Source organism: Eleutherodactylus coqui, chromosome 6 (genome assembly GCF_035609145.1).
Source record: "Eleutherodactylus coqui strain aEleCoq1 chromosome 6, aEleCoq1.hap1, whole genome shotgun sequence".
In the NCBI taxonomy this organism is placed as follows: domain Eukaryota; kingdom Metazoa; phylum Chordata; class Amphibia; order Anura; family Eleutherodactylidae; genus Eleutherodactylus; species Eleutherodactylus coqui.
The window spans coordinates 71,702,735-71,716,711 of NC_089842.1; the positions used below are offsets into that span (position 1 = coordinate 71,702,735).

General features: G+C 45.5%; 1 protein-coding gene across 2 annotated transcripts in view; it reads right to left on the reverse strand.

Annotated features, from left to right (window-relative positions):
- ALG9 (ALG9 alpha-1,2-mannosyltransferase) overlaps positions 1-8,532 on the reverse strand; it is a 119,931-nt gene extending 111,399 nt beyond the window's left edge. For both annotated transcript variants that reach the window (XM_066606970.1, XM_066606969.1), the window contains exons 1-4: positions 8,426-8,532; positions 5,323-5,461; positions 3,449-3,583; positions 1,694-1,764 (exon numbers count right to left, since the gene is read on the reverse strand). In XM_066606970.1, coding sequence (XP_066463067.1) covers positions 1,694-1,764; positions 3,449-3,583; positions 5,323-5,461; positions 8,426-8,532 — 452 coding nt within the window. The remainder of the gene's footprint in view (positions 1-1,693; positions 1,765-3,448; positions 3,584-5,322; positions 5,462-8,425) is intronic.
- Between the last annotated feature and the right edge of the window lie 5,445 nt (positions 8,533-13,977).

A 13,977-nucleotide genomic window follows, 5' to 3' on the forward strand; every position in this document is an offset into this window, starting at 1 on the left:
AAGAGAATGACACCTGGCACATCTTCCTACGCTTGATAGTTTCCGAGATATGAATGATCAAAAGCTATGGTTAACCCCCTTGTTTTTCTTGACCCCATGATCTGATGGGTGTGAAAATTAGGATTTTTCTATACATCCTAACAACAAACAAAGGTGCAAGGTTTTGTAAAAGATCAGAGACAATCGAGTGATTCATCTCGCAATGGCCCAGCTATAAAATATCTCAATATTTATCCCGCACAGTGAAGATCATAAAATAAATGTACGGAATGCCGGAATTCCTTTTTTTTATTCCGCTCCCAAAACATTTAAAGGGGTTGTACCGCAAATCAAAGTAAAGTTAAGCACTTCTGTATGGCCATATACATGCACTTTGTAATATACATCGTGCATTAAATATGAGCCATACAGAAGTTATATACGTACCCCCCCGGTGTTGGCGTCCCCGTCCACGGGACAGAAGAGGCAGACTGCGCAAGCGCGTCTATTCGAGCCAGGAGAAGGATTTGGTCGGCGCCAGGAAGACGGGGACGCCAACACAGGGGGGGACCCACTGTAGGTAAGTGAATAACTTCTGTATGGCTCATATTTAATGCACGATGTATATTACAAAGTGCATTTATATGGCCATACAGAAGTGTATAACTTTACTTGGATTTGCGGTACAACCCCTTTAAATAAAAAGTGATTATAAGGATGTACATATCCCAAAATGGTATTAATAAAAGCTACAACTCACACGAGCTTCGCACAGCCCAATTGCCAAAACATTTTAAAAAGTTCTGGGTATCAAAAAACGGTGACCAAAGCAATTTTTGTTAAAATAAAAAAAAATTACTTTCTGAAAGCAGAAAAATTTACAATAATATACGTTGTAATTGTTATTGTCACAGTAATCGTACTGACCCACCCCCACCCCAAAAAAACTTGCATTTTTTTGCATTTCTCCCCACTTAAAATTTTCCAGCATAGATTAAATGGTAACATTAACCCTTTCCAATCCACTGTCTGACGTCTGAAGACATTCTGATTGAAGCCTGTACAGCTCCGATGTCAAAAGACGTCCGGCAGGGTATTCTTACTGTATATTACTGGCTGCTCTGTTGTCGGGGGCCTCTCCGGTATGTCACATACTGCAGTACTGGCTCTAGCCAGCAGATGGCGTCATTGTAAAATGGAAGAAAGAGAAAGCCCCCTAGGAAACCCTGAATCCAAAATTGGATTGCAAAGGGTTAAAAGACCAACTTGTCTTGTACAAAACCAGCTCCATATGGCTATCTTAGTGGGAAAAAAAAAGTTATGACTCTTGAAAGGTAGAAACAAATAAACTAAAATAAAGTGAAAAATCTTTAGTTTTTTTTTAAAAAAAGATTTAAGATAAGAAACGTAAAAAGTCAATTTGTTTGCGCTTTACTTAGTGAATTAGGGCCCGTGTGGACCTTCTGCCGCTGAAGTCCGCTAGATAGCAGAACAAACTAACGCAGCAAGCTGTGTTATTGCATCCTGTAAATTCCAGCAAAATGCTGGACAGCTGGCCAGAAATTGAACGCACCCCGTTATAATCAATGGGGGTCCGTTCGGTCTCATCACCAGATGGATCCAATTGGACAGGGGGGGCCGATTTTGGAGCAGGAAAACTGAACTCTAGAATACTGATGTGAACGAGCCCCAAAGTAAATAAGCAGATACTTACTTGTAGAAATAAAGCTCACACACACAGCTACAGAAGGCTAAAAAGCATCGGATGAAGTAAAAGACCAGAACCTGCAAGAGAAAACAGTAAAACTTACTTAGCGTTAATATGTTTTTCTCTTTTCTAGAAGTAACCAATATTAAAAGCTAACGGAATCAAAGAAGGATGTGCAGTATAAGTGGATTCCAGAAAGCACAGAATGTATTTGGTGGACTAGAAGACTCACTTTATGGCAAGCAAATAATCTAGCTATAAAGTTCCTGCTTCCTATACTCTGGAGATGGGGGACAGGTGATAGTGTAAGACCCCCTGACCACTTCCTTATCCTTCGGGCAGAGTGTTCATAGAGCGTTTAGCCAGGAACAGAAAACAAAAACTGCCCCGAAATGCCATCTTACTCTATTGGCACTCTGTTTACTAAAATACCACCCAAACTCCCTGTCACTAGAAGCCAGCAAAGAAGCATCCCCTGAGTACCTACCCTGTCGGATGCCTCCTACTGCCTTTCCCAGGCTGCCCTCAGTGTACCATCTAATCCTCCTCCATGGACTTCTCACCAAGAGGTCAGACCAGCACCATCCTACCCATGAGAAGGAGCAAGCGGACAACCCAAGGAGCTGCGGTTTCAAATGGTTGCCCTGTGGGCAAGCCTCCCACTTTCATATAACCAGCGTTAAATGACCCACAGTATACTGTAGAGCAGGGGTCCCCAACTCCAGTCCTCAGGGACCACCAACAGGTCATGTTTTCAGGATCTCCTATAGCAAGAACACCTGTGGCAATGTCTGGGGCATTCACAAGAATTACATCACCCGTGCAACACTGAGGAAATCCAGAAAACATGACCAGTTGGCGGTCCCTGAGGACTGGAGTTGGGGAACACTGCTGTAGAGCAATATACAGACAGCAAAGACCCACAGACTCCCCCCAGACTTATTTCTGAGTTTTAATAAGTTTTCAGAGTTCTCATTAGCAGAACTGTCAATAAGATTCCTCCAAGGTCCTTTCTTCTTTGTCTTTAGTAAAATATATAATAATTCACCATTCAAACTCCTTTTTGAAGTGTCCTGTCCTTAAGAACCCCATCAAACCCCACTGCCTGCCATTGCTGGGACTCTGAATTTGGACCACGGGATCTAAAATTAGTGATCCCTTCACTTCTCCAGCACCACGGAAATGTTAATCAGCATGAAATATTTTTTTTCTGTTTTCTGCTCTGTAAAACCTGGTTGCGTTACGTAGTCAAGTACATCTCAGGACTCATGTCCACGACCGTGTTGTCACCTCATATTACATGTCCGTTGCGCGGCTGTGTGATACGCGGTGAATAGAGTCCATGAACGTCAATGGACTTTCATTGATTCACGCACATATGTAGACCCCAGGTATTGATACGCACGAGAAATAGATCGCAGCATGCTATATTTCTCTGTGTGCCACGTAGCGTGAGCCCTATACATTGGTATACGCAGCATATGAAGCGCTGTCCATACACAATACCTTGCATATTGGTGGCGGATTCATACGCATCCCCGCTCTGAAACAGAGCAAGGATTTTTTTTAAAAAGTGGGAAAAAAGTCACACTACGCATGCCATACACGGTGTCCGCCGGCAGGGCTGTTGTTAACAAAGTTGGTAAGACGCCGCAGGAAGACCCGCAGCGTTTTACTGATACGTTCGTGAGCACGAGTTCTTATATTGTAAAAAATACGCAAAAATTGCTCAAATAAAATGAGCAATTCCGACTGTCCCACCTTGTTGGTCTGAAGGATGTTGGCGTGGAACCATGCAGGTAAAGCATGCAGCCAGAGGTAGGCATAGGAGCGAATTGCATAGGCTGGAGAATATTCCCACGTCTGGAATCCTTTGCCGTATACGAGGTAGTGAGTCTAAAAATATTAAAAGTTATTGTAAACAGAAATATGCAAACATTTTGACCTAAATGAGAAATTATAATGAAGCAATAGTTAAAAACCCTGTGCCCGGTCCACCCCAAATTCTCACTAAGGTGATCCCCAACCGTGAAATACATTGCCATCTTCAGCCAGGCGGCTCCTGTACAGGTTTCCAAGCAGATGATGTCAACTGCTATACGTGTATGTGGATAACAGAAGCGGCTGCCAAAAGACAGGAATCCCATCACAAATCCCAGTTTAACTACATGGAGTACTTTCCATGTGATCTTCCTGATATCACATTTTGCACTTTACATGGCATTTACCCTAAGGCCTCATGTCCACGGGGAAAATCAGGCCCGCTACGGATTCTCCATGTAGAATCCACAGCGGGTCCCTCCTGCCCCATGGACATGAGAGCTGAAAATCAGAATAAACTCACCTGCTGCGGGCTATGCGTGTCTTCCCTTCTTCGCGGCTGGATCTTCTTTTTTGGGCCCGGCGGATGTGCTCGGCACGCCGGCATGCGCCGGGCACATCTGCCAGGCCGAAGAAAGAAGATCCGGCTGGGAAGGAAGAAAGACACGCACAGCCTGCAGCAGGTGAGTTTAATTTAGGCGAGGGTCTCCTGCGGATCCGGACGGCTTCCATAGGCTTCAATAGTAGCCTGCGGGAGACCCGCACCTAAATGGAGCATGTCCGGATTTTTTCCTGCACGCGGATCCGCGCCTGCAGGGAAAAATGACCTCCGCAGGTATTTAACTACCTGCGGGGATCTAATGCATCCCTATAGGGCGCGGATCCGCGTGCGGGAAAAACGCTGCGGATTTTAAATTAGAATTTGCAAGTGGACATGAGGCCTAATAGTCTGTGCTTCACTTTGACCTCTTTTAGGCGCCTGACACACTTCACTTTTTCCTCTTCAGCCCTGGTTCCTTCTGGGTTACTGTCTGCCATGCAGAATCTGGACAGCACCATAGAGGAAATATGTGAGGCTGACACCTCTTTGATCCCCATCTCACATAGTGTCCGTCGCTATCCGTAATTTATACAGGACAGAAAAACGCCACCAAGGTTCGCCCCCAGTTTTTTGCGTAGAAGATGGAAACCGGGATACAACTAGTGCTGGATTCCCAAAACGCAACGTGGAACCAACCTTAGGGTCCTAGTAGATGAGCCGATTATCGTTTGAAGCAGCAAGTGACGTCACCGCTAGCTCGTTCATACAGGTAGATACATCGTTGGCTTGTTCAAACAGGAATTGCTCAGTCTTCCATATTCGCTGTATAAGTGAATGAGAAGGACTGAACGAGCGCTGGGTAAACGGAACGGTCAGTGAACGAGCGCTGGGTAAACGGAACGGTCAGTGAACGAGCGCTGGATAAACGGAACGGTCAGTGAACGAGCGCTGGGTAAACGGAACGGTCAGTGAACGAGCGCTGGGTAAACGGAACGGTCAGTGAACGAGCGCTGGGTAAACGGAACGGTCAGTGAACGAGCGCTGGGTAAACGGAACGGTCAGTGAACGAGCGCTGGGTAAACGGAACGGTCAGTGAACGAGCCAACGATGGTTTTTATGCCTGCAGAAAGCGAATGGCGAACAAAAGGTGAAGGATTAGCGCTCATCGTTGGCTCGCGTTTAGACAGAATGATTATTGTTCACTTTCGCTTGTTTGGGTGATTCTTGTGAACGATAACCGTTCCATCTAAAAGCGCCCGTAGTCGGTACTTACAGGTTCCCAGTAGTTGAAGGTTTCATCGCAGTCTGAGATGTTGCTCAGCAGGGCAGCACAGAATCTGGCAGATATCAGGCATTTGAATGCCGTCGCTCCTTCCGGTGCCCACACTTGGCCAGCTTTACTGCACGTGGACCTAGAATAGAAGATGTGACCATTACTAACTAATGAAACGGAAGTCAGACACCAAGCTAGAATAGAAGCTTAAACATAGTAACATAATATGCTAGGCTGAATGAAGACAATGTCCATCTGGTTCAGCCTGTTTCTACCCGCCTCCCCACTGTTGATCCAGAGAAAGGCAAGAAAAAAAACGAGGCAGATGCCAATTTAGCTCCTTTTGGAGGAAAGAAAATCCTTCCTGACTCCATAATGGCATCAACGTTTGAGTTCTACCTATGGCCCCCTGCACACGGGCAGAAATTCCACGATGGGATTTCTCATAGTATTTGCGCCCGTGCCCGCTGCCATAGGATTGCATTAAAAACCGCAATCCTAGGCAGACGGCCGTGATTTGTCCGCGTGAAAACACAAGCGGAAAACAAATTGTGGCATGCTCTATTTCTGTGCGGGTCTCACAGAGGCCAGCACAGAAATGTCAGCGGTGACGGGCCGGCTCCTTATGGCTGGCTGGCAGCTGGCGCCTTACAGAGCAGAGAGGAGACGCCGGGAGCGGGTGAGCTGCAGGGCTGTGCAGGGGCATGGGTCCGCATCTTACAGTGGGCAACCGCAAAAAAACATGACTATATAGTGGCAGAAGACAGGGGTATGCCCCAGGAGTATTGCCAACACATACCTCTGAGACAATGCTTGCATGTACAGCAGGAGACAATGAGGTCAGTAATGGTCAGCAGCAATCAGGTGGATGTATGATATGTCATCACTGCAGCGCCACCTTCTGACCGTAGCAAGCGAATCAAGGTAAAAATCACAGGATTTCTGCAATGCAATCTTAATCCTTCTCAGAGAAGCACCAATGCACAATTCTGGGCACCAATGTACAAGAAGGACATATCAGAGCTTGAGCGGGTACAAAGGCGGGCAACTTAAGTAATAAATGGAATGGGTGGGCTAGAAGACCCAGAGAGGGTATCAAAATTGGGATTTGTTTAGAAAAGATAGGTGAGGACCGACCTACTAACTATGTATAAATATATCAGGGGACAATACAGAGATCTCTCCCATCATCTATTTATACCCAGGACTGGGACTGTAGCAAGGGGGCGCCCTCTTTGCGAAAACCAATCACTTACACTGTTCGGCATGTATTCTCCAACAGGAGATCCGCGAGGGTGTGAACTCACATATATGTCACTGGATTACGGCAGAACTGTTGTGGATCCAAGGATCTATTTAGAGTCGGGAAGGAATTAACATGAGGAAACTGGCTTCCATCTCATGGGGGAGGGGGTCTTCCTTGCAGGGGTGCAGGCTGATTTGGAGGGGCGCGTGTCTTTTTGTTATTCATAGCAGGAGAAACCATCACGATATATATTTAGCGGATTGGTTTTAATATAATTTAGTGGGAGCCGCTCAGTAAGATAATACTGCTGCAGTGACCTGCAGTCCAAGTGATTAGCGTCAGATATGTGATATCACATGGATATAAGAGCACCATTCGGATATGGTCGTGCGTAATAGTCACCGCGCTTGCTTGGCAGCGGTGATGAGGGTCATTGGAGCTGGCTGATGCTCGACGCTGATAATGGCCACATGGTTTTAGGCAAACCGCACGGCCAACTTACAGCTAGTGAAGACTTGGGCCGCTTTCACATGGCCACGAAAATCGCCCAAGATTGGTGCGTTGTGAGACGCACAAATATGAACCCTTTCATTTGAATGGGATCATAGACATTAGCGGTGTTTTTCTGCACGGCACTGCAATGCGGGAAACAAATTGCGTTGTGTTCTATCTTGCATCGCAGCGCCATTGTTTTTAATGGGGCTGGCGGCAGCATCGCACCACATGCTAGGTGCACGCAACGCAAGGTCTCCCACTGCAAACAAAGGAAGGAACTCCACGATCCTCCGCCGCGGCTGATTACTTCTTCCCCACCATGAAAACACCTCACATCCCTGGGGAAATCATGGTGGGGAGCGCGACATGGGGGCGGGACTCACAACTTGTCCGTGTGAAGTTACCCTGAGCCAACACTCACACACGCGTTCAGTTAGACGCCGCATGCCGTGTGCATTTTAACTCAGCGCCATCTCCATTGTTTGCTGTGGATTTTCAAATGCAAATCTGAGACAAAAGCCGCAAAATTTAGCGTATTTTTTTGTCGCTTCAGATATTGAGCAATTAGGTTCCGTGTGAGCGAACCCTAAGGGTGCCCGTACCCCAGCCAACTCACAGCTGGAAATACTGGCATGCACAGGTGCCGCCCGGCATGGGCACTGAGTAAGGGCACCCCAACACCTGGCTGCAGGGAGCAGTGCCATTTATCGTACACTATATGGGGCCATATGTGTCCTCTACAGATGATATAGAACATGGGGCTGCGACAATCTGCCATTGATCTCGGCAGCGGAGGTATAGCCACCGCTTGTCTATGGATGGAGGGCAGATCCGCTCCCTATGGGATACAGTGTGTGCTCTATTAAAGGTGGTTGTCCAATTGTAAACTATTGGTGGCCCGTCTTCAGGATAGGTTACAATATTAAATCAGTAGAGGTGGACAACTGGGAACCCCGCCAGTCAGCTGTTTACTGGCCCCATGCTCGTGCACGGAGCCGATTTCTGCAGGAAGCAGACACCTCCGTTCTTACATCAGTGGCCAGGCTTAGTATTGCAGGCCAGGTCATTTAAATGGAAACACTACCTGCAATGCAAAACCTGGCCACTGATGTAAGAACAGAGCTGTCTGCTTCCTGCAGAAACCACCTCACTGCTGATTAGTGGGGGTAGCAGGTGATGGACACCCACTAATCAAGGACAACCCTTTACTGAATGGACAGCCACCATAGTACCAATAAGCCAGGGTCCAAGTTGCAATGAAATGCCCCCACCCTCCATTGTACACACATGCAGCACTACAGACCACCACATGTACACTCTTCCCACAGCAGGCACCCGGCGTATACTACAAGCAGCCCTCACTCGGCTCTGTGCTCCGTCCCCCGGACCTCCTCTTTATGTTTTCCGCTATTTTCCTCCCTCTCTGCACCGGTTCCTTTCCACCGATGTCGAGCCCCCTTCGACGCCATTGCTACTGAGGGCAAGAGAACTCACTTCCGTGTTTGAGTTATCATTGAGAAACAAGCAGACGCCATATTTTCTCCTGGCGCCGTAGTTCCCCAGTGCGCCTGCGCGTGTCAGATAGCGCATAGCGTGACGTGTAGTAAAGCTGCTGGTGGGGAGAGCGGGGCCAGCAGTTCACAAGCTGTATAGGAGCAGTATACACCACACTGCGTTATACGAGCGATACGTACAGCTGCACGTAGTACTCTGTTCATTGGAGGGATAGGACATTGTGTAGGAGAGCAGCCTATGTTGCCCATGGCAACCAATCACAGTGCAGCTTTCATTTCTTACCTTGCTGTTGGAAGATGAAAGCTACTCGGTGATTGGTTGCTATGGGCAACACAGGCAGGTCTCCTTGCTAAATGAACAATTGCCTGGTCGCCCATAGTAGACATTACAATTGTTCAAACTGCCCTAAGTGCTCATTCATACGCAATGAGGCATCTTCCAAAGAACGTGTGCTATTTTTCTGTTTTGTTTTTAGTTTTTTTTATTCACACGTGCATTTTTTAATTTGCAGAGTTTTTTTCTACTTTAGAAACTGATGAAAAAACACCAGAAAAAGTCATACCCAGAGCGTGCTGAGATCTACAAAAAAACATTATGACCCCCAAAAACACAGCAAAAGTGAGGGAAAAAACCCACAAAGTTTGTAGAGCCTTTTATACTACACTGCTGGCCTACAGCAAACATCGGGACGGGGCAGTTTTTTTTTTTCAGAAAAAAAACACCGGATCAAAATGCCAAAAAAGTGGAATATTTGAAATAAATAAATAAATATATATATATATATATATAGACAATGGGCAAATTTACTACTGCTGTCCAATAATTCTTGGAGCGCGCATTTGCAGCGCATTTTTGCCCACCTAATAGAGTTTTTTTATTGTACTTCTTATGCCTGCGCAAAACATGCATATCTGCACACACAACAACACTGGCAGCCCTGTGCCCGTCCGTAGAAATGTCCAAGTAGCAGGATTTAGTTTTATATGTTCTATTTCCCTGAGCAAATGAGCAGGCAATCAGCGCACGCTGCGTTTTGCTCTTTTTGTACCACATAATTGCGCACGCAAAATATGCGTATGTGAATAAATCTAAAGAAATCAATGGGTTCTTTCTATTCACTTCATATTGTGCGCGCAAATTTTGCATGTGCAAATCGGCCCGTGACACCGGCCCGAGACTGGGCCATCTTAAAGGGGATGTCCATCTACAAATAGACATTTTAAACTAGGTATGAAGGAGTTAAAGGGGCTTTCTGTAACATTAAAAAATATAAGGGATTAAAATGAAGAGAAATTGGATCCTCTCATATCCCGGCGGCGCTCCGTCCAGCGCTGCAGCCCATTGCAGGCGGCCATGGTGGTTGGTTATACATGCAACACTCAGCCATTGACAGGCTTCAGCGGTCATAAAGGAATCACATCCGAAGCCAGTGAGTGACTGAGCAGTCGCATGCACAACGAGCGGCACGTGACTGCCTGCCGCTTCTCGCAGGTTCCGTGCGGCGGGCACCAGCGCTGGGCATGGAGCCGCCAGGACAATTGTCTTCTTTTTAAGCCTTTATAATTTTTGCTAATATCCCAGAAAACCCCTTTAAAACAATTAAACCAAGGGGTCTCATCTGTCCTCGGGCCGGTGGGTCATCGCTGCGGCTCTCATGGTCTATGCTGACAACAGAAGTCAGGTGATCGCTGCCTGTCAACGGCCATAGCATTACCGTTCAGAACTCTCCTAGCATCTGATTGGATGCAGCAGTCACAGAGCAGGAGAGCCGCGGGGCCGATGATAGATGTGACATGTGTCACTTTAACATAGAATAACTCCGTAAAGGTTTTGCAGATCCAAGTGATTCTGACATTGTTGTTTCGCCACATGTTGTACTTCATTTAGGTGGTACAAATAGACCAATAGAATTTATGCATATTTAAAGCGCCAAAATTGGGAAAATTTTGAAGAAAAAAAATGTTTTTTTTCACATTTTCAACTGGAATATCTCAAATATGTCTAAACATACTGTACAAATTTTTGCTAAGATATATCTTTCCATCTGCTTACTTTATTCTGAGCGCACATTTGAAAAACGTTCGATATTTTTTTTCCAACTATTTAGGAGACGTACAAATTTAACATTTTGAGGAACACTTTGTTTTCCTGCACCAAGCCAACATTGCAACGGCTCCTAGGTGTCAGAATGATAGATACCCCCCCAAATGACCCCATTTTAAAAACCACACCCTTTAATGTTTTCACTGAGGGGGGTCAGGAGTATTTTGACCCCACAGTTTGTAAACATGCAATTTAGAGGAGAAAAAATACAATTTAATATTTTTGCAAATACGTCATTTTAAAGACAGATTCTTCTATAGTGCACATCAAAATGATTATTTGCATCCCAAAATGGATTCCCCATTTGCCCTGTGTTCAGAAACATACCCATTGTGGCCCCCCATATTATGTCTGTATGCACAACGGGGCCCAAACCAAAAGGAGCAGCTGGTGGCTTTCAGAACAGACATTTTGCTTGAAGGCCTTTTATGCCCCATTGCCCACTTGTAGAGCCCTTGAGCGGCCAAAACGACCGAGAATTCCCACAAATGACCCCATTTTGAAAACTAGACCCCTTAACGAATTCATCTAGGGGTGTACTGCGCATACAGCGGTCCCGGTTACATCTCCCTGCACTTGGCTATCTTTGACACCCGGGTGCAGGCAGATTTTAAATTTGCCGGGCTCTAAGGCTTTCTGCGCTACGACCCGCGGCAGGTCCTGATCGCCGGGGAACATCATGAAGGACTGGGGTGAGTATTTTCAGCTGCCCCCATTGATCCGATCCATAAGGGCAGCTGAAACTAATTTTTTTTTACTTTTCCGTGGTCGCTGGTATCCGTTGGATACCGGAAATCATGAGCCCTGTGACCGCTCACCACGGTCCTCGGTGACATCTGCCCGCCGGCTACCTTCAGGAGCCGGGAGATTTCAAATTTGCCGAGGCTCCCGGCCTTCTTCGAGTGCGTGTGATGTCATAGTCTGGCGCACATGCGCAGAACAACGGCATGAGTAATCTCAGCTGCCCTGCTCTAGGTTGTCGGCTACCTCCGGGAGCTGTCAGATCCACAGCCCACGTGGCCTTAATCCTCAGAGGATGCATGTTTTTACATCCTCTAGGATTAAAGCCCACTTCGCTAGGACGTAAAAACACTATGGGGCCGTCGCTAAGGAGTTAAAGCAGAGTGGGGGTCCTGATTGTCAGACCACTAACGGCTCCCTGCTGCTGCAGGCAGTCCTGCTGGTTTTTGTGGATTTTCTTTTGCGCATAATCAACTGCAGGTATTGATGAAAATGGTTTGATTCAATCTCCTCATGCTGGAGAGAAGTGCAGGGAGCCCACAAAGAGGAGAGGGGGACAAGTCATAGCAGTCCATTCTGGTACAACCCCTTTAATGACCTAGCCCCACATTTCTAAAATTTCCAGTAAATGGAGTAGAAAATTTCTGAATGCGTTTTTGAAAAACAACGCAAATCTTAAATCTCTAAACCCTCAGCATATCTAATTATGGTGCAGAAAATACAAGAGTTTAAATCTGGTGCAGATCCGACAGAAAAACTGTGGCAAATCCATACTATTTAGACAGTTTGGCCACTGCAGATTTCCAGCATATTTGCGGCAGAATGCTAGCAGCAAATATGCCATGTGAGAAGGTGGCCTTATGATACAAGTCATGACGTGGATATATCATTCAGTTTGTGGCTTGTAATCCTTTTTTTAAGGTATATACTGTGTAGCTGGTGCCTCTGATCCAGGCTACACAGCAAAGCCATAAAAATAGGGATCACAGTATTTTATGCTACGCGGGAGCACCGGCAACTAGTGTATAACTAGAATTTTCCAGAATATTTTCTTTTTATATGAATAGTAACAGAAAAAAGAAAGGTTTTAAAAAATGTTTATAATAAAAAAAAAAATGGAGGTTTGCGACTTTACCTGAAGTGATAGTAGGCATTTCTGACAGAAAAAATGGCTCGAAACCGCAAGCAAAATATCGGGCCAAGTTTCACAGCCTGATACGGCCCTCGCCGGTGTGTAGCTAAACTTACTGGGTCTTCCAGTACTGAAATATTGATGAACTATCATTAGGATAGTAATCAATATCAAATCAGTGGGGTCTGACTCCTGTCACCCACACTGTGCAGCGGTGCATGAGCAAATACAGCACCTTCCTTCTTTAGCTTATGATATTATGGGAATGGGCCACATGACCTTTTTGATTTTTTTCCCATTTTTGTTTTTTCCTCCCCCCTTTAAAAAAAAAAAAAAAAACGCAACTCCTTTATTTATCCATCGACATTTATCCAAACAAGTGAATGGAATGCAGCTGTAATACCAAGCGCAGCCACTATATAACGTACGTTACTTTGCCTCAACAATGAAGATGCTGCAATGAGACAACTTCAAACATCTGATTGGAAGGGGTGCCAGGAGTCAGACCCCAATGATCTGAAACTGAGGACATAAGGACAGGTCATCAATAATTAAGTCCAGGAAAAAAACTTTACTTCCTTCCACATTGCAATGTAGTAAAAGAAAACCAGCTACAAAGGCCAAAGCTACTGCTTAATGGATGAAGGCATAAGGATAGGTACACACTAAGTGCGAGTGAGGCTTAGGTGCAACTTGAGACCAACAGCACACGGACAACCAGTCCATATGTTGGAGAATATACAAGGACCATGCGCATGGACATACATTGGCATGTCCCATTTCAAAGTGAGGGAATAGGCCATGGCATGAGATGTTTTTCACGCAAACCACGGATCTGTGTGAGATGTTTTTCACGCAAACCACGGATCTGTGTGAGATGTGCGCAGCCTCACGGGCCAATAACGAGGCTGTGTGCTATTCGTGGCTTAACCTCTTAGTGACCAAGCCTGTTTGCGCCTTAATGACCAGGCCAAATTTTGCAAATCTGACACGTGTCATTTTAGCATGGAAAAACACCAGAAAGGTTTTGCATATCCAAGTGATTCTGACATTGTTTTTTTCGCCACATGTTGTACTTCATTTAGGCGGGAAAAAAAGACCGATAGAATTTGTGTTTACTTATTAAAAGCACCAAAATTGGGAAAATATTGAAAAAAATCGTTATTTTTTCACATTTCCAACTGCAATATCTCAAATATGTGCAAACATAATATAGAAATTTTTGCTAAGATATATATTTCCATCTGTTTACTTTATTTTGGGCGCACATTGGAAAAACCTTCGTTTTTTTTTAACCATTTAGGAGACGTACAAATTTAACATTATTTTTCAGCATTTTGAGGAACACTTTGTTTTCCTACACCAAGCCAAGATTGGAAAGGTTCATAAGATGACCCCATTTTAAAAACTATACCCCTTGACG